The sequence below is a fragment of the Eptesicus fuscus genome, chromosome 2 (assembly GCF_027574615.1).
Source record: "Eptesicus fuscus isolate TK198812 chromosome 2, DD_ASM_mEF_20220401, whole genome shotgun sequence".
Classification (NCBI taxonomy): domain Eukaryota; kingdom Metazoa; phylum Chordata; class Mammalia; order Chiroptera; family Vespertilionidae; genus Eptesicus; species Eptesicus fuscus.
The window spans coordinates 102,160,189-102,177,979 of record NC_072474.1 but is presented as its reverse complement, the minus strand read 5'-3'; the positions used below and the strand labels follow the sequence as shown (position 1 = coordinate 102,177,979).

The following is a 17,791-nucleotide window of genomic DNA, read 5'->3' as shown; positions in this document are numbered from 1 at the left end:
GTTTGTTTGAATTGTTTCAGGTTTTTTTGCCCGCCTCCTTGTGTATATCTTATGGGCAGTGGATGGAAGAAAAAAAAAGAACAAATGGAGCGGGATGGTTGTTCTGAACAAGAATCTCAACCATGTGCATTTATTGGAATAGGAAATAGTGACCAAGAAATGCAACAGCTGAACTTGGAAGGAAAGGTAAATTAAAGCTGTTGATTCTTCATAAAGGCACCATGTTTTCAGGCCCCTTGATAAGACATGGCATAAATGTTTGAAAGTATGTACAAGTCAGCTATTGGTAGCAGTTTTTTTAAAACATAAATCAGAACCAGAAATAAACTTCTCAAATGGCTGTGGTCTAGTCATGATTCATGGAACTCAAGCTGTTGACATCTAATGGTGGCACTCAGCTTGCTAGCAGCTTTAGCATGCTGTGACAGGTTTCCATTGGAAGTAATAAGTTTAAGAGTCTAATCACTCATCTAACAGGGCATGATGCTCAAATGATAAATGCATAGTTCAATAGTATTTTATTCTGCTCTCTTAATCTTAGTCTTATGCTAGAAGCCAAGTGATATAGATAAATTCTTAGAAACATTGACTTGGGTTATAAAGATCATAAATGTTTTCCTTCACCTTTGTGTGGAGCAGAACTATGCTATAGGCAAGCACAGCCACGATTAGCTTTAGTCAGATTTTTAGGGATTTTTAAAAATTAATTTTCTAGGGAATGAAGCTTATGAATTAGTTTTACTAATTGTATATTATAAATTTAAAGAGCAGTCATTTCAATCTGTACCTTTGGTATTCAAAAATAATTCTTTTATTGACTTAGCATTTAACATTTGTTTTCCCTTGACATTAAAATTTAAAAAATGGTTAGTTCTGATCTTAGTGACCACATAAGTGTCTTTTAAAATAATGCATAAAAAGCTAGTTTTTAATTTAATATATTTTTATTGAGTGCCTTAATTGGCCCTAGGAGGGATTGGAGGACAGCATTGAGAGTGGTGAGGTAGGGGATTTGTACTCTCATTCAATTTTAGTCCTTTTATAGAGAATGAGCAATAAGAAGCCTCAGTATCAGCCTATTTCAAAGTTGAGTCTTTTTATGTTATTTGTATCTTCATAATTTTTATCAGCAAGACTTGTCAACTATGTATTTCAAGTTAAGTTTATGATAAAACTTATTACAATAAAGGTTGCTTCATCTTAAAAGAAAATAGAGCAGTATAAAGTATTTCTAAGTTTTGACCCTTGAGACAAAGTTAAGGATGTAAGTGGTGGATTTATCTAATAGGCCTAAATGTCTTACCAATTTTTCTCATATAGAAAGTCTCAGAGTTCTGTGTCGCAAGTTGTATCTCAACATTTGGTACTATTATTAATTAGGTTAGACAGGTAGATATTGAGAAGCCAGGGATTCTAGAGACCACAATGTATATAACCATGTTAATTACTGCTTGCTTTCACCAACTTCAGCTTCCAGCAATTTTAAGGGAAGTAATGCCAACCAAACAGCATTCCCACTCACCTTTCCCAGCATCATAGCTTAGTATATATCTTGCCTCAACTTCTACCATTATATTCTTTCCCTACACCCTAGAAATTCACAGAAGAGGAAAAGAATACCTGAGAGCTCAAGCATTAATAAAAAAAAACTTAATAATAGGGTAGCACAATGCTTATATGCTGAAATTATACGTTAATATTTAGTTTGAATGGAAAATGCTATTAGAGAAGTCTATGTAAAGTAAGACTTGTCAAGAGTCAGTAGAAGGCATTCCAGGCAGAAAGAAGGACATAATCATGTGCTTGGGGCATAAAGGCATGAGAACGTGGTATGTTTGGGCCCAGGTAGGCAAAGATGGCCTGAGCAGTGGGATGCTGAACTTCAGAAAGAGGCACTTTGCTCCTGTCTCACTTAAATCGCCACAGTGCTTTTGCAGCATTAGATCCAGTATTTCTTTTTCATTTCAGGGTAGATGTTTGAGTCGTTTTTAAGTTAAACTGTTTATTTTTATAGAAAGCTTTATATGTAACATTTTCTAGAATCTTGGTAGCTAATTTAGCCTTTTGGTATGATGAAACAAATGTAATTTCAGTTTTTATTTACTCACTTTCCTAAAGCCATAATACTTTTTGAGTCAGTGACTTCTCCCCTTTTCTCTTAGGGAATTTAACTAGTTTGTGGTCATTGGCCTTATATATTTTTTATAATAATCTAATAAAATTATCTCAGGTATGAGTGTGTGTGTGTGTGTGTGTGTGTGTGTGTGTGTGTGTGTGTGTGTTCAACCTGCTTACTTTTGTAATTAGGAATGTATTTCCTTTCTTTCCAAGGAGATACATGTGTGTTTGCTTTTCCAAACCAAATAAAGCCCTTTGTGTGTAGGTTCAACCTCTCTACTCCTTTTTGCCTTTCCTGTTTGCCAGTCTATCTTATTATTTTCTCTTTTCTGATATTGATCATATTCTTTCATGTTAACTCTCTTTTCTCATATTGATCATATCCCTTAATATTAGAACTCAGATTTCCCCATTACAATGTCATTGCCTTCATTTAGATACAAATTTCATTTTTGTTCCCTGTGCCTCTCTGCTTTAGTATATTGATACCCATATTCCTAGGCTTTGTCTTATATTTGCAAATTAATTCCATAGGTTAGGCTTAATTTGACCATTCATGCTTTTAAAGTATTTACACATGGCTCCTGCCACAACATTTGAATGCTTAGAGATCCTTGGGTGAAAGGATCAGTGTGAATACAAATACCATTGTTTTTATTTATTTTGTATTAGTATGATTAGCTTTGTCTTAATTTTGTCTTCTGCAAAACAAAGTCTCTCAAAGTTTTTACCACACTTTTGGATTTATAAAAACGTAATTGAGTGTAAAATATTCAAGATGGCATCTAAATTTTTAAATAGAACTTTGCTATTGAAAAATAAAATAAATTATGGCATTGTTTTGTTCTGCTACTAAAATTGCCTATGAGTAAAATTCAAAGTTTAAAAACCTAGAACACATTCACTTATTTTTTTAAATGAGTGACATTTGCCCTGCTTTTAAAAAGAAATACACAGCAGAGGTAGTCATAGAAATGTGCTTAGCCTAATTTTAAAGTAGAGCATTGATTTTTTTAAAGTATATAATTCATATATTTTAAATACTTTAGCTTTGTTTATCATTTTACCTAGTTTGGAAAAGGTCATTATTTAATCCCTTCCCTAATTCACAGAGATCGGGGGAATAGGAGAGATCTTAGAATTCTCATATATGTTTGAAAAAGTAGCATTTTCAAGCGTCTTCGCTGTTTTGCAAGTGCTGTAACTCTTAAATACTATATTTTTAATTACCAGAATATATTTTCTGATAGACTGACATAATGTCTTGCTGTATTTAGTTTTTCTAGTACCTTTAAATTTAGTTCTTTTGGTGATACAATATGAATTATCCCATTAGGCAAAGTTAACAACATTTTAAGAAGAGTCCTTTAAATAAAATATACTCATAGAAGCCCTTTCTGGCGTAAGATATTTTGTAGTTACCCCATTAGTACTGACCTTGTTTTCATCAGGATTATAGGTGGTTACTCTGCTGTTCACATTGTATGCACTATCTTGGGAAGGACCACTACTAAATTTTATTACATAATTTGATTGGCTTTTGATGGCCTTATTTCTATGTTTTCTTTACAGAAAGACAGTCTAGATTTCTTTTAGCTATGAAATTGTATTTTTAAAAATTACCACTAATACTGATAATTCTGTGATATAGATGTAGAGTTATATAAAACAAGAAAAGACAAGTGTTTAAAATTTTTTTAGAGGGGGTAAATAGTTCACAATGTCAGTATTTTATAGACTTGATAAAGAAGACCGTACTTTGTCATCAGAGATTAATTTCAGTAATTTTATAGTTGGTTTTATTCAGCCTTATTGAAATTACTGCATTTAAGCCTGATCAAACCTAGCCATGACCATACAGAGTTGGAGGTCCATAACCAACAAGGTTTTGGTGCTATTAAAACTTTCCTTTTCTTTCACAGAACTATTGCACAGCCAAAACATTGTACATATCTGATTCGGACAAGAGAAAGCATTTCATGTTGTCTGTAAAGATGTTCTATGGCAACAGTGATGACATTGGTGTATTCCTCAGCAAGCGGATAAAAGTCATCTCCAAACCTTCCAAAAAGAAGCAGTCATTGAAAAATGCTGACTGTATGTATATACTTCAATTTTCTTTTGTCCCCAACTCCCACCTTGAATTAAGATAAATTTAACTATTTTTAATTAAAAATTGCTTTTCGATAGCCAATTCATTCTTTGCTATTATTTTTGTGGCCCTCACTTTATCTGAAGATGTCACATTCATTAATTATTGCTGCTTTATTGTATTTTTTTTTTTTTGAAAATGAACTAGAGTTGGTTCATCACTGCTCCCCAGAGACATTTAGAAAATAGGAGTTTTTTCCCCTTTTGCTGTCACAGTGACTGCAGCGAGTGATTGGTGTCTTGGGCCAAGAGAGTCCCCATTCCACAAAGTTGATTTACCAACGTCAAAAGCACCTCTTTGAGGATCACTGTAATATCAGATGGGCCTTGCAAGACCGTCCTGCACAACATTTTTAACACGGTTCTCTGCCAGAGACTGCTATCTCATCAGCAGAGTTTTAGATTCTCAGAGATAGGTGCTGTCTGTTTGCATTAAACATTTCAGCCCCTATGCCCATTTTTCTTTTCTTTTTTAAATTTCTTTATTTATTAAAGTATCACATATTTGTCCTCATCCCCCCCATTCCCATCCCACACCCCTCCCCACACATGCCCCCACCTCCCTGTTGTCCCCAACCGCTGGTTAGGCTCATATGCTTGCACACAAGTCCTTTGGTTGGTCTCTCCCCTTTACCCCCACCCTCCCCTCCCTCCCTCTGAGGCCCGACAGTCTGATCCGTGCCTCCTTGTTTCTGGGTCTGTCCTTGTTCATCAGTCTATGTTGTTCATTATTTCCCCTAGATGAGTGACATCATGTGCTATTAGAAATACACTTATAAGAACCGAAAATAAGACAAGCAATAATGGTTATGGTGACAGGCAAATGAATCAGTCTGTAGTGAGTTTCTTTCTGTGCCAACAGTTCTTTTGAGACCCAATTTCAGTGTCCAACAGTTCCTTATGTGTACATGTCAGCACTGACATTACAGTTCTGGATGGTGGACAAATGGTGGTAATGCAGGTCCAACTCTCTCTGGTTTGGTCCTGGGCAACCTGCAGTGATGCATAGCTGCCCATTTTTCTTATTTTAACTTCTTATTATGAAAACTTTCAGACTTAGTGAAAGGGAGAAAGTAGCATAAGGTGACCACCCACCTGGCCTCAGCAGTTTTTATCAGTTGTTTCATTATCTCCATCACCACCAGCACCTCCTTCTCCAATTGCTGGAATATTTAAATGTAAATCTTGAATGTCCTATCCTTTCAGCTGCCATTTCTTCAATAGTGACTAACAGATAACTTCTTTTTAAACATTGTTACACCTAACAGAGTTGACAGTTCTTTGATGTAAAAGCCAAGCTATGTGTAGATTTATCACATTCCTCAGAAATACGGTTTTACAGTTGTGTTTTTGTTGTTTATAACAATTGACTTAACTAGATCCTAACAAAGATCATGCATTTTAATCTATAAGTTTCTTCTCTCCTTCTCCAACCTTTTATTTCTTCCTTATTGTTTATTTGTTAAGAAACAGGTCATTTTTCCTATGGAATGTCCACATTCCAGATTTGGTTGATTACATATTTCTCTGTCTCATATTTTCCGTCAATCGGTGGTTAGACCTCAAGACTTTTATTTAGGTTTAGCTGGTCCTATATATGTTCATTCCTATGGAATCAGAAGTCATATAATATCTGATCATCCCACTTCTTGTCATGTTAAGATTGATTATAGTAAATTGAGCTATTGTTAGCCCAGCCCCTCCATTACAAAGTTCTGAGCAGTCTTTAATCTGATGGTTTTAGTAGTAGTCATTGATGCTGCTACTTAAATCAAAGATTTCATCAAGGACTGCAAAATGGTGACTTTTCTAATTCTTTTATTCATCATTTCTGCATTTGCTAGCTGTTTGTTTCAATGTAGTCAGTAGAGGAAAGGCAGGATAAATGCTTAGTTACTAATTTGCAGACTAACGATAATATTCTTTGAAGGTGATCATGAGGTTTTAGGATTTTTGTTTTGTTTGCTTGCTCTTATTTTGTTTTGTTTTATTTTTATTATGAACTTACAGGTTTTTATATCCTATTGTGGTTTTTTAGTCCACTCAGTAATTGTTGTTATTTATTTTATGGAATATTTCAAACATACTAGACAAAGTTGCATAATGAAATGAAACCTCCTGTGTTCTGACTTTAACAGTGATCTTAACTTCATCTTCATTCTATACCCCACTCTACCCTCATTTTAGTTTGATTCAAATCCAAGACATTGTATCATCTATAAATATTTCTGTGTGTCTCTGAAAGATGAAGTTTCTTGTTTTTTTAAAATAATCACCATGACATGATCACATGAACATAAATATGTAATAAAAAGAAATAATTTCATCAAACATCTAATCAGTATTGAAATAGTCTAAAATGTCATTATTTAGCTCTTTATTTGAATCAAAATTTAAATAAGGTCCACCAGATGTTATAATATATATTGTGTTGACATGTCCTTGAATATTTTTAATCTGTAGATTCCCTCTTCATTTCTCCTCTCTCAACTCTCTCCTTGTAATTTATTTATTCAAGAGACTGAGTCATTTGGCCATGAGAGCTTTCCACAGAGTGGATTTTGCTAATTTCATTTCCTCGTGTAGTTTAATGTATTTTCTGTAAATTAGTGGTGGTAAAGAGAAACTGCCTGACACTAGTTAAAGGTGGTAAAGACAGATTTTATTCAGTACTGTTGCAATAAGGAAAAGAGACTTTAGTGTACAATTGAGCTCAAATCCTAATACAAGGACAAATGGGGATTTATAGGCAAGGAGCAGAGTGAGGGGTGGGGAGGGTCAGTGGATGGAACATTACTAGGAGCAGACATCAGAGGTAGAGGGATTTTTGACAAACCAGTCTAACAGAATGCTTGCTAAGGGCAGGCCCAGGATATCAGATGGGAAGCTTGGGGGCTGGGGAGGAACTTGATCAGATAACTAGAGTAGGAGGATGGCTTAGCAAGATTCTTACAATAACTGGGCCAGTGGCAGGGCCCATGGAAGGGGCTCGGGAGAGCCTGTCTAAAGTTTGTTCAAGGAGAGAGTTTTGTCAGTGGTCAGTTTAGAAGCTTGCTCAGATTTAAGTTAGTTGTTCTTTGGTTCTTTTTTGTTTTTGGAGGGCAAGGCTCACTTCATAGTGGTGAAGAGTTCTTGGATCAGGAGGCATATAATGTTATGTATTCAGGCTATTTCTAATTCAAATAACAGGATTTTATTTAACCTCTTCAACTTGGAATTTCTATTGACGAAGTTTCTTAAGAACATTTTACTTTCAGAATATTTTCTTGCTTACATAGATGTGGCTATTTTCTTTTGTGTGTGTGTGTGTGTGTGTGTGTGTGTGTGTGTGTGTGTGTGTGTGTTTAAATTCATGTAGTGCTGTATACTTTAAGTCAGTGGTTGGCAAACTGCGGCTCGCGAGCCGCAGTTTGCTGCTCTGTTGACTAATGAGTTTGCTGACCACTGGGATAGGGGCTTAATCACAAGGAACAACAACAGCCTGTGATTATTGGAATCGAGAGTCTAGGTCAGTGGTCGGCAAACTCATTAGTCAACAGAGCGGCAAGCCGCGGCTCGCAAGCCACAGTTTGCCGACCACTGCTTTAAGGTATTTAGAAGAAATCAGAATCTCTAATAATCACAATATCTAGAGGCAAGTGTCATCCACTTTGGTAACCCTCCTTCTAGACCCTCCCTATGAGTATTTTCCACAGGATTGGGTATGAGCACACATGTGCAGTCACATGAATATATATTTACCTAATGTGCATTTGATGCATAGTCTGCTTTTCCATTCAGTGATATTCCAGGAAGATGATTTTTTTTGTTCCTTTCCTTTTTTTCTTTTAATCTTTATTGTTGAAAGTATTACACGGGTCCTCCTTTTCCCCCCATTAAGGTCTTCCAGCCCACTCCCATCCTTCCCCCACCCCAGGCCCTCACCACCCCATTGCTGTGTCCACGGGTTATGCATATATGCTTACAAGTTCATTGGTTGATCTCTTCCCACCCACCCTCCCTTGCTTTCCCTCTGAGGTTCAACAGTCTGTTCATGCTTCAATGACTCTGGGTCTATTTTTGATCATCAGTGTATTTGGTTTGTTATTAATATTTTCTTATCAGTGCATTTAGATACATGGTATTTAAATGGGTAATGGGTAATAGATATTATAATTTATTTAATTAATTTTCACTGTTAGACATTTATTATTTTAATAATTTCCCTTTAATGAATAGCACTGCATTAGACATACTGTATAATTCTCATTTAAAGATGATTTTTATGGGCATATTTTATATCTTCAGCTTGACATTATTAATGATAATTACCTTGACTTTTTTGGGGTATTATCTGTATTCTTTGTAGGGTTAAAAATTTGTTAAAAGAATCTGTTAAATTATAATACTAATTTAATATAATGTAAATATCCTATATAATAAAAAGCTAATATGCAAATTGTCCCCTCCATCGGGAGTTCAACTGGGAGTTCAACCAGAGGATGGGCTGGCCGGCCAACCGCCCTGCGGCCCCCTCTAGTTAAATTATAATAAAGAACAACCATAAATTGCCAGGTACTGATCCCTTTTTTCTCCCTCTCACCTCCAGTCACCTAAACAGGAGCTATTTTTTTCTCTGCAGTATGCATCGCCTCAGGAACCAAGGTGGCTCTGTTTAATCGACTTCGATCCCAGACCGTTAGTACCAGATACTTGCATGTAGAAGGAGGTAATTTCCATGCCAGTTCTCAGCAGTGGGGAGCATTTTACATTCATCTCTGTGAGTATAAAAATGTGCATTTGATGTTTCTGGTGTGAAGCTTTTAAATTCTTTTTGATAACAAGACATGCGAGTATATTAAGTTTTGTTATCTTCCTAAGCAGATTAATGAATTCTAAAAGATAACAGTTTGATCTCTGTTTCACTCCACCAGTGGATGATGATGAGTCCGAAGGAGAAGAATTCACAGTTCGGGATGGCTACATCCATTATGGACAAACAGTCAAACTTGTGTGTTCTGTTACTGGCATGGCACTCCCAAGATTGGTATGGCTCCACTTGCTTTTGTAATATGTGTAGTAAAAATTAAGAAAACATAAACACAACAACATTCAAGCTCATGCTTTTTAATTTAAAAAGAGATATCAATAAGCACTGCTATTTATAATTGACATTTTTACCCCACTTTATGTTTAAAATGCTTTAAGGCAATTAGCCAATTTTTATGAATGCATTCTTAATGACTTCCCGCTGAACTATTTCTAATAAGTTTTGGTGGCATTTTTTCCTTTTTGGTTGTATATCCGAACATGTTCAATAGAGGGCACTATAAAATTACATTGTGATTTATTTTCTTAATGCAGATACACTGTACTCATTTTTTGTGGTACCTGCTGCATCCCAAATAGGACCAAGTTTTCAGAAACATAGAAGCTCTTATATCTTTAGAAATATAAGTTAATTTTTACCAATTTACTCTTCCACAAGAAGAAAAATTTATTAAAAAGGAAATAAAATTGGGAGAGAGGCATATAGTTTAGGGATTTTTGTTCACTAGGGAGATCATGAAATAGTAAAAATCTGCTTTTCTTACCAAAATGAAAGCAAAGGCTCCTAGTATACCCTGCCACATGCTCACCCTCTTTTTCTGAAACAGCAAAATGGGATGGTGAGAGGGGAGGAACGAGGACATGTAGTCAAGGAAGCTTTCTTTACTTTTGATTTCAGATGAAAATAGTTCTAAATGTTTGTATACTGTTGGGAGTGACCTTCATAATCATCAAACCCTTAGTGATTGCCTTCTGTGTGACCAGTGCCTCTAAGGTTTGATAGGATTATTTTCCAGCTATCCATATGTGTTTTGTGGAATATTTGGATTGTAATCTTGTAGCGCGTAATGGAAAGAGTTCAGGCTGGGCAAGCAGCCAGCCCTGGAATCATATTCTGGTCCTTCAGCTACTAAGCAGGTGATTTTGAGGAACTTACCTGACCTTCTGAGTCCATTTCTAATCTACAAAATGATATCTATTTTAAGTATTTAAATATATATATATATTTTTTAAATGTATATATATGTATAAATGTATATATATGTATGTATACACACACATATATATATACATATATGTATGTATATATATATATACACACACACACTTAAAATAGGTATCATTTATATATATAAATATCAGATAATGGACTACACTGACTACCAAACCAGTGTAGCCTTTAGAGATAGTTTTTTCCTTTCATGTTGGATTATCTGTCATTTATTTTTACTTTTTTAAAATTTGTCACTGTATTTTATTGGAAAGGTCATCTGAACTTGCTACTCAAAATATAGACCAACAGGATTAGCATCAGCTGGGAGTTTGTTAAAAATGCAGAATCTCTGGCCCCCCACAAGATCTGCAGGCTCAGAACAAGGACCCTCGGTGACTTGTATGCACACTGAAGTGTAAAAGCACTGATCTAGAAATCAGGCGCCTGCCCTGGCTTTATGTGCTCATCGAAGAGGGGACAGGTCTCACCTTCTAACATGCTTGTGATCTAAAGGCATTTTCTATACCTGGCCTATTGTTTATAAATGTTTGTGTGAGTAGGTGCATGACAAGTAAGGGATGTATTATTATATAGCTTATTTCTATAGGTATCGAAAGCATACCTACTGAAAACTCTCCATGTGTGACAGCCTTTTCTTGTTCAATTGTTGACACGCAGATAATCAGAAAAGTTGACAAGCAGACCGCATTACTGGACGCAGATGATCCTGTGTCACAGCTCCACAAATGTGCATTTTACCTTAAGGATACAGAAAGAATGTACTTGTGCCTTTCTCAAGAAAGAATAATCCAGTTTCAGGTAGGTTTCTAAATTACTGGTGAAACCTAAAATGTATGTTAGGTCAATAGCATACAGAAACAGGAAGCTCTTGCTTAATGTTCATTGTATCCAAACTCATGAAGCTGTGTTCAGATATTTTCTCAAGTCCAAGGGTCCTCAACCCACACAGTCTTCCGACATGGTGGTCACCCTGCCTCAGGGAAGAACTCAAAACTCGTGAACATGTTCTCCGAGAAACAGTTAACATCTAGCTCTGGGGGACAAAAGGCCTCTTGGATCACCCAAAAGTAGATTTCAGGTGTTCAGTGAATACCCTGAAGTTGTGTGCACACACTGTATATGGAGGGGGAGGGTTCATCATTTCTCGTCAGATTTATTTTGGGGTCTTCCAAGATAGTAATGATGACATGTTTCAAAAGCTATTTTTTAACTACATTTACTCAGAAGGCTTTCCTGAGGACATTTATGACATGGGCATCTTACTTAATAGGAGAGTTATGCTTTCATGGGAAACTAGTTTGTTAACATCTGGAGACCTGTTCCAGAGGTATGGCCACACACAGCCGTTTGCTCAGCCCAACACTGATGGACTGGTCCAGGTGTTTTAAGGTAGGGGTGAGGGTTATTGATTCACATCTTGGTTGCTTCTTAAGAAGGTACACAGGTTTCTAGCTGTTTTCTAAGCAGGAGAATATTCTAGTCACTCTTTCTTAGGGATCCCTAAAGAGGTTTTTTTTTTTCCTTTTCTTTTTTTTAATCCTCACCTGGGGGATGATATGTTTTCATTGATTTCCGGAGAGAGAGAGAACATTGATTGGTTGCCTCTGTTCTTGCCCCCACTCGGGATCGAACCCATACCCTTTTGGTGAATGGGATGGCACTCCAGTTGAGCCACCCAACCAAGTCAGGATCCCTAAAGAGTTTTAAACAGCTATTTGCATCATAGATACTGACCTTTTATTTAAAAAACTATACAGGTACTGGTATACTCAGAAATGCTTATTCTGAAGGGTATTACCAGTTATTTAATATGTCACTGAAATATTTCATGTTATAATAAAAACTTATGTGTCAGGTTTTTATGTTAATACTAGAGAACCAGTGCACGAAATTTGTGCACTCGGTAGGGGGGGCGGGGGGGGGGGGTTCCCTCAGCCTGGCTTGTGCCCTCTTGCAGTCCAGGAGCCCTTGGAGGATGTCTGACTGATGGCCGTCACTCGGACATCCTTAGTGCTGCCATGGAGGTGGGAGAGGCTCCCGCCACCGCCACTGTGCTTGCCAGCCGTGAGCCCAGCTCAGGGCTTCTGGCTGAGCAGCGCTCCCCCTGTGGGAGTGCACTGACCATCAGGGGGCAGCTCCTACGTTGAGCGTCTGCCCCCTGGTGGTCAGTGCGCGGCATAGCGACCAGTTCCACCGTTTGGTCAATTTGCATATTAGCCTTGTATTATATAGGATTCTGTTTGTTCTTATTTAGGGTTTGGCAAAGCACCATGCTTATGAAGTTTATACATTTTCTATGCTAACTTTAGTCTAAAAATGTTACTTATTGAAATTGTCTTATACTGCAATGCATATAAAAATTTCTAAACTTTCTTTATAAGGCCACTCCATGCCCAAAAGAACCAAATAAAGAGATGATAAATGATGGAGCTTCCTGGACAATCATTAGTACAGATAAGGCAGAGTATACCTTTTACGAGGGAATGGGCCCTGTCCTCGCCCCCGTCACACCTGTGCCTGTCGTAGAGAGTCTTCAGGTGAGACCACCTACTCACAAGTTGACTTTTCCCTCCTTGTAACTTCTCTCAGCTATGACTTAGCATAATTTTATTTCACAGTAATTTTGAGTTTTCTCCAAATATTTTGATTTGGGTATTTTGTTATATGTTACTGGTAATAGCAAAACAAAAATAAGAGCCTAATTTTATGCCAAAAAAAATGAAATTTAAAACCAACTTGTATGTTACTTTGATTTTTTAGCTTACTTTGTCTTTATAATCATGTGATTTAAAAGAAGCATTTTAATCACCCATATTTTGCAAATGATAATTGAATGAGAGACTAATCTGTGCACTTCAATGAGTGAAAAGTGTTCTCAGTGCTGTTCTGACTTTCTGTGAATTGCAGCTGAATGGTGGAGGGGACGTCGCAATGCTTGAACTCACGGGACAGAATTTCACTCCCAATTTACGAGTGTGGTTTGGGGATGTAGAAGCAGAAACGATGTACAGGTACTTGGTAAAACTTTTTACATCGTCCAGAGTTGGAGGGGGGTGGGTATCTGAGACTATCCTGATACTGATTGTTAGCAACCCAATTTTAAGTTTAAGTTCTAAAAATTGCCTTGCGTTTATGTTTCCTCCTCAGGTGTGGAGAGAGTATGCTCTGTGTTGTCCCAGACATTTCTGCATTCCGAGAAGGTTGGAGATGGGTCCGGCAGCCAGTCCAGGTTCCAGTAACTTTGGTCCGAAATGATGGAATCATTTATTCCACCAGCCTTACCTTTACCTACACACCAGAACCAGGGCCTCGGCCACACTGCAGTGCAGCGGGAGCAATCCTTCGAGCCAATTCAAGCCAAGTGCCCCCTAATGAATCAAACACAAACAGCGAGGGAAGTTACACAAACGTCAGCACAAATTCAACCAATGTCACATCATCTACAGCAACTGTGGTGTCCTAACTACCGTCTTGTTGCTAGGACTTAAACTGACTCCAGTGCAGCAAAAGGTTGACAGAAAGAGAGAGAGAGAAAAGTGAACAATCTTTTGTGGTTTCTTGGGAAAACTTTTCATACCAGGTGATACTATTCAAAAACTCCATGACCCGAAAGTGCTGATTGGAAGTGCAGAAGCCACAGTAAAACAAAAAACATCATCAACATGTACAAACTATTGGAAACTCAGTTTTTTTTTCAGCTGTTATTTTTGGTTGGTTTTTGGTTGGTTTTGTTTAAATGGGCAAGAAATAGACATGTGGCTGGAATAAACATTAAACTAGAAGACACAAATCTAACATAGTTTTTATGGACCAAGGACCTTGTATAAGCTTTAGTAAAGGTACATTTTCACCATACCTTTTTATATCACCGCATAGAGCACACCTTGTACCAAGTAGGTGTTCCTCTCCCTGCCCCTTGGAGCTTCTGCTCGTCAGTACGCTCAGGTTCCAAGCCTGACCATGCTTGCTGAGTCTCACTGTCATACTCCCAGGTTTTTTTGGTCTACGGCTGGAACTGTTCTTCCTTTGTTATTTTTAAAGCTGAAGTCTTATGACTTTTTATGAGTTGAAATTGTTTTGATTTCAGCAAGTCGAATCTCGTAAAGGCCTGCATTTTTTTTTTTTTAAGATTATATGAAGTCTGTGCAAAAGCTTTAAGAAATGCCTCTGCCTTGCCTGCAATACATGCAACGTACATGAACTAGTCTCTATTCTCAGACATTTGGCAATTATTTCCATGTTTCCTTTTTAAAAAAATGTATTTATAGTGGTGATCCAAGCGGTTCTAACATTTACATGGGATTAAGTGTGGCCATTTAGTCATGAATGAGTTAATGGCGCAGGACATGTTGGTGTTTGAAGTGTTCTCTCCCCTCCCCCCATGCAGACACGTGTCTCCATGTTTCAGGCTTTGTTCAGGTTTCCCCACCTGATCTTGTACATACCTTGTATTATGTGTAAGTTAAACGTTTTATTTTGAACTTGTAATGTTCCCAGTGATTTCATTCAGTAGGGTGTTTTCTGCCTTTTTGACATATGACAACAACAAAAAAATCATAGAAATATTTGCTACCAGGTGGTAGATGGTGCCCTTATTGTATAATGAGGAAAATCTCAGCAAAAGCATGTTTTTATTTACTTTTTATTTTTTTGGTAGCCTAGTCCAAGATGTCATTGTAACCTTAAAACAAGATGCTCTTATTAGATGGTGAACTAAAGTAGTTGGAAGACAAGTACTTTAGAAACAGATAGTTGTGAGATTATAAAAATGCAAATGTAACTTATCTTTCCATTTCTCTGCTTTTTTTTTTTTTTTTTTTTAATCTTCTTTCCCAGTACTGAGCATCTCCACAGATGTCTCCTACTCAGAAAATACTTCTTTGCCCTTTGGTTAAGATTGGAGTGCATCCAGGGCTGTGTTGGCCTTGCATGCCAAGCTCCCCGTTGCTTCACATGGCTTCTGTTTCTGCACTGTGGTTGTGCCTTTGTTCCGTCCTTAGAAACAGCAGCAGGCTTGTTGGGCTACATTTAGTACAGGAACCCCGTGCGTAATGTTCTAGGACACAGTCTGGTAATACAGCCATCCTTGTTAGAGTAAAAACTACCTCTAGATTGTGGTAAGCTTTTTACTGTCCCATAAAACAGGAGCCAAAGCACCTTGTGATCGAAAACTGTACCTTCGTTATTTCCATACAGAACATCGTCTTTCTGGTGTCCTGGGCTATTTTCGACAACATTGTTAGTAGCATTTTTTTTTTTTTCAACTTCGCTATCTTCACTCATTTTGCTCAGACTGTGTCATTGTAAATAGGATTCCTAACATCTTTAAATGACTTTTTCCTCCGTTTCAAGGGAGAAGCCATTTATTTGTAAAACACATGAGCGGTAAAATCAGCGTTACTGGTTTTCTCTTTCTGCAAGCCTTTGTAATTAATTACCCATTAGACAACATGTAGCCTTCTCTCCGAACTGCTCCAGTCACTAGCTCCTCTCTTTGTGAGCCGCTCCTGCCTCATTCCTTAGATTTGTCAGTGATTAAGGGCAGAATTCAGTGTGGCCTTATCTTTCTTTGTTTTGACTGTTTACTGGCTTTTTCTTGCCTTTTTCCAACTAGTATTTATTCTTCTCTCTGTTGTCATGCCAGCAGCCTTTGCACAGTGCTTTTGTTCAGAGTGCAGATGTTTTCAGTTCTGCTTTATTTTAATGGCTCACAAGTTTTCTCCACTTCCCAGGTGTGGTGTTTAGTTGTAAAATTACATTAAATTAATTGATAACAGATGAGACACTTTTGAAGCTTCCTTACCCAGCTTTGCAGCTCAAAATAATCCTTCAAGTTTATGACTTTATTAAAAGTGAACTTTTGCTTGTCTATTATTTAAATATATCTTATTTTGGCTCTTTGTTTCTTTTAATAAGACAATTGAAATATTAGGCTGTAAACTCTTTTCCTATTTTGTTTTTTTGATAAGTCCAAAAATGTACTTATAGGCATTTCCCCTGCTATTTTCTGGTCATTCTGCGAACCACAAACTGAAGAGTGAAATGGTTTGTCTGTTGTAGCTCCTGTTAAGGGAGCTCTTTTGTCAGCTGCTTAAAAAAAAAAAAATCTGTTTTGTGGATTTGTAAATCATTTGAGTGTATAATTTATAGGAGCCTTGTCCTCTATAGTAAAAGGTACCCGCCCCCCCCCCCCCCATTGGTGGCATTAGAGATGCTGGTCATTTTCTGTCATGAAGACCTTCTTAGAATGGTAACTGCTTCAGCTAAAGGATAGTACATTTGAGTTGTGTTTTTAAATTCTGTTTTAGAAGTGTATCTTTTGCTCTCATGATTCTATGCAGTTTCTAAAAATGTGCATAGAAGCTGAGTCTGTGATCCAATGTGTTTTTATTAGTTCCATTGAATTGATCACACAGATTGGGAAGGCAAGTGAAAGGCTTTAAAAGTAGAATGCCTTTTGTATTTTGAATGACTTCAGAGTTGAACACTAGAGTAATATTTAACCTGCTGCTGACTTTTCTTAAACTGTGGCAACAGAAGGCATCTTCATATATATATTAGTGACTTGTTTGTCACTCTTGCTGCACAGACTTATTTGTGATCATAACTGGTTAGTTTTTGTTTATTTTTCTAATGAAACTGGTACCGTCTGTGCCCTCACAGAATATTCCCCATGCAGTTTTTGAAAACTAACTAGTCATGTTTAACCAGATAATCCACGGGGGGAGGGGGGTTCCTTTTTGAAACAAAATGCTATTCAATTATTAACCAAGTTACTTACTTTTGATTTTGAAAGCAGCTGTTTCTGATGAGTACTGAACAAATGTGTGTAATTTTCTGTGCCAGACTTTGACTTTGTTTCAAGCACTGTAATGTGGGTTGGATGGTTAGAAACAATAATATATTAGGGTTTCTATTTAACCCTTTCAGGACTGAACTGTGTCCCCTTTTATTAATTTTCCCTGTGTTGTGATAAATGTTTGCCAGCATTCAGTACTGTGTTGGTCCAAATGTAGGTTTTATGCTCATTTTTAGCTTATTTCTTGTACCTTGCAGCATGCTCTACACATTCAGTCCTTAAGGGGTTTATTTTACAAACTGTGCGCCTGTAAGGTTTGTTAGCAATAAGATAGAAAATTGAGCAAGTTTATACCATAATTTTGTAGAAAAAAGAATCTGCTCAGTTCCATATTTCATCCATGAGAAACTTGCAATATGGGCAGTTTCAAGGAATTAATAAAAAGGAAATGTAAACCATTGTAAAAGTCTTCTGTTGAATGGGCCTGATGCATGCTTTATCGTCTTGGTGTCAGAATACTTCATAAAGATGACATTAAATTCCATATTACAGTTTGCACATGTACAATCTGACCTTGCTGTCTGCATCGCCTGAGTGGGAGCTGCGCTGATTCCTTCCTCAGTGTTGTTCACTGGGTGCTGCTGCACTGAGAGACAGAGAGTTCCTTCCTCCCTTGTGAA

The 17,791-nt window shown here is 37.1% G+C and overlaps 1 protein-coding gene across 5 annotated transcripts in view; it reads left to right on the top strand.

Annotated features, from left to right (window-relative positions):
- The window catches only part of RBPJ (recombination signal binding protein for immunoglobulin kappa J region), a 99,982-nt gene extending 82,413 nt beyond the window's left edge, over positions 1–17,569 (top strand). For all 5 annotated transcript variants that reach the window (XM_028143631.2, XM_028143625.2, XM_028143626.2 and 2 more), the window contains 8 exons: positions 21–186; positions 4,041–4,215; positions 8,891–9,028; positions 9,183–9,295; positions 10,970–11,110; positions 12,694–12,849; positions 13,220–13,323; positions 13,460–17,569. In XM_028143631.2, coding sequence (XP_027999432.1) covers positions 21–186; positions 4,041–4,215; positions 8,891–9,028; positions 9,183–9,295; positions 10,970–11,110; positions 12,694–12,849; positions 13,220–13,323; positions 13,460–13,775 — 1,309 coding nt within the window. In that variant the 3' untranslated portion in view covers positions 13,776–17,569. The remainder of the gene's footprint in view (positions 1–20; positions 187–4,040; positions 4,216–8,890; positions 9,029–9,182; positions 9,296–10,969; positions 11,111–12,693; positions 12,850–13,219; positions 13,324–13,459) is intronic.
- Positions 17,570–17,791: the final 222 nt, after the last annotated feature.